This window comes from Cajanus cajan, chromosome 3, assembly GCF_000230855.2.
Source record: "Cajanus cajan strain Asha chromosome 3, NIPB_CcT2T_4, whole genome shotgun sequence".
NCBI lineage: Eukaryota > Viridiplantae > Streptophyta > Magnoliopsida > Fabales > Fabaceae > Cajanus > Cajanus cajan.
The window spans coordinates 23,697,357-23,699,351 of NC_138519.1; the positions used below are offsets into that span (position 1 = coordinate 23,697,357).

At 34.7% G+C, this 1,995-nt stretch overlaps 1 protein-coding gene across 1 annotated transcript; it reads left to right on the forward strand.

Moving 5' to 3' along the window:
- Positions 1-203: 203 nt before the first annotated feature.
- On the forward strand, positions 204-1,739 carry LOC109788463 (stellacyanin). Its single transcript, XM_020347192.3, has 2 exons — positions 204-535; positions 1,175-1,739. Exons 1-2 carry the CDS (start codon positions 376-378, stop codon positions 1,567-1,569), a joined length of 555 nt encoding a protein of 184 aa, XP_020202781.1. The 5' UTR covers positions 204-375; the 3' UTR covers positions 1,570-1,739.
- Positions 1,740-1,995: the final 256 nt, after the last annotated feature.

Here is a 1,995-nt window from a genome sequence, read left to right on the forward strand (position 1 = left end):
ATTATGTGTGACATAAAATATATCATATTTCTTGTTCTGTATCCCCTGCACTTCCCTAATAAATAACTGAGTAGCAAATGCCACTTGGCAATTTGTTATGTTAGCTTCCAAGTTCCAAGTCAGAATTTATGGGAAAAGAATCTCAATGAATTAGGTAGAGGAGGCTAGTGAGGAGGGTGACAATTGACAGGGTCAATAACCACTCACTATTTTATCCATATAGTTAGAGAAGTTGGTGACACAGTGAATAAAGGAGTTGGTATTATTATATATATAATCCTCCTTGCATTACATTTTGTTGTCATTGGCTAAGGTTCCTCAACTCATCGCAACATTTCTTTGTGAACTCTTTTTTGATTCTGAGAGCAGAAGAACATGGCTAAAGCAATTGCAGCTTCTTTCTTGGTTCTGCTTCTGGCTTTCCCCACTGTGTTTGGAACTGACCATGATGTAGGTGAAAGTGCTGGATGGGCCCTTGGGACTAACTATGCCACCTGGGCCTCTGGAAAAACTTTCAGGGTTGGTGACAATTTGGGTAAGTCTCTTCAATTTCTTAGCCTTTTTCAGAAACTAGTAAAATTTTTAAGGAAAAGATTAGCACAAGGACTCAAGAAGCAAAGTAAATTTGAAAATCAAGTTAATGGCTAAGTTTAGTGAAGGTAACTAAGGTTGTGTAGTATATGATGTTCTCTCATGTAGTTTCACATGATTTTATTTTAAGGGTCGGTTTTATACTACAAGAAAATAGTTGAATTTATGCCCTGTTGGATTCTTTTCTTATCAGTTGAACATAGTTTAAAGTTTTCAAGTGTGGTCATAGTTTCATGTAATATTTGATATTACAAGAAATTGTGGTCAAATGCAACCACAAAAACTCCAAAACATTGATGTTTGAATCAAAATGGTGGTTGTCAAACATTTTTTTTAAAACATTTGTGTCAAAGTTACTGTATCATGTATCTGTTTCGATACTTTTTTTTTCCGAAACACCAAAAGTATGAAGAAAAAAAAATGAAAAAAACTTTTTTTTTAATAAATTAAGAGCTTATTTATATACAAATTTAATTTATTTTTCCTTTTTACTTTTAAATATCTACATGATTTCTATATTTTCTGATGGTCATATAACAGAGAAATTATTGATCTAACTATGTATTTCCTTTATGTAAACCAGTGTTCAAGTATGACTCAACCCATGAGGTTGATGAAGTTGATGAGAGTAGCTACAACAGCTGCAGTTCAAGCAACAGCATCAAGAACTACAAGGGTGGTAACACCAAAATTGAACTCTCTTCAACAGGCAAAAGGTACTTCCTGTGTCCCACAGCAGGCCACTGTGCAGGAGGCATGAAACTAGAAATCAATGTAGTGGCTGCTGCTAGTGGCACCCCTCCAACCACCCCAAGTGGTACCCCCCCATCAAAATCCCCTTCTCCTCCCTCTGAGTCAGGATCCCCTGCAACCAACTCCACTTCACCACCTTCTCCAAAGTCTAGTGGAGCAGTTTCTGTGTCCAGTGGCATTGCTCTTTTGGTGGGGTCAGCAATTGTCTTTGCCTTCATGGCTTAATTACCTAGGGAAGAGGCAGTGCTGTTTTTACCTCTATTAATATGTTCTTGTTTTTTTATTTTATTTTATTTTATTGAGTTTGTGTGAATTTCATTTGATCCAGATTTGTATCTGATCTTGATGTGTATCACCCTTTAATTTAAAGAAGAAAAAAAAAAACATTTCTTTAACTGGTTTTTTTCTCCCTTTTCTTGTGATGATGGTGACATTAGATGAGTGTAATTCCTTGCTTCTTTTTGTTATCCTTTGGCTGGCAATAGTTGACCATGAAATAATTTTATCATACTAGTGTAAGTAAAAAGTCTTACATTAAATTGAAACATATTGAGTGATATATACATGAAAATAATATTTAGGATATATTTGGATATCAACTTCTCATAAATACTTTAGAACTTTTTTTTTATAAGTAGCTTATGAGTCGAA

Excerpts from the sequence above, each read along its gene's own strand:
- LOC109788463 (XM_020347192.3), top strand. The coding sequence starts at position 376 with ATGGCTAAAGCAATTGCAGCTTCTTTCTTGGTTCTGCTTCTGGCTTTC. Across the intron at positions 536-1,174 it reads CAGGGTTGGTGACAATTTGG|TGTTCAAGTATGACTCAACC; the intron begins GTAAGTCTCTTC and ends TATGTAAACCAG.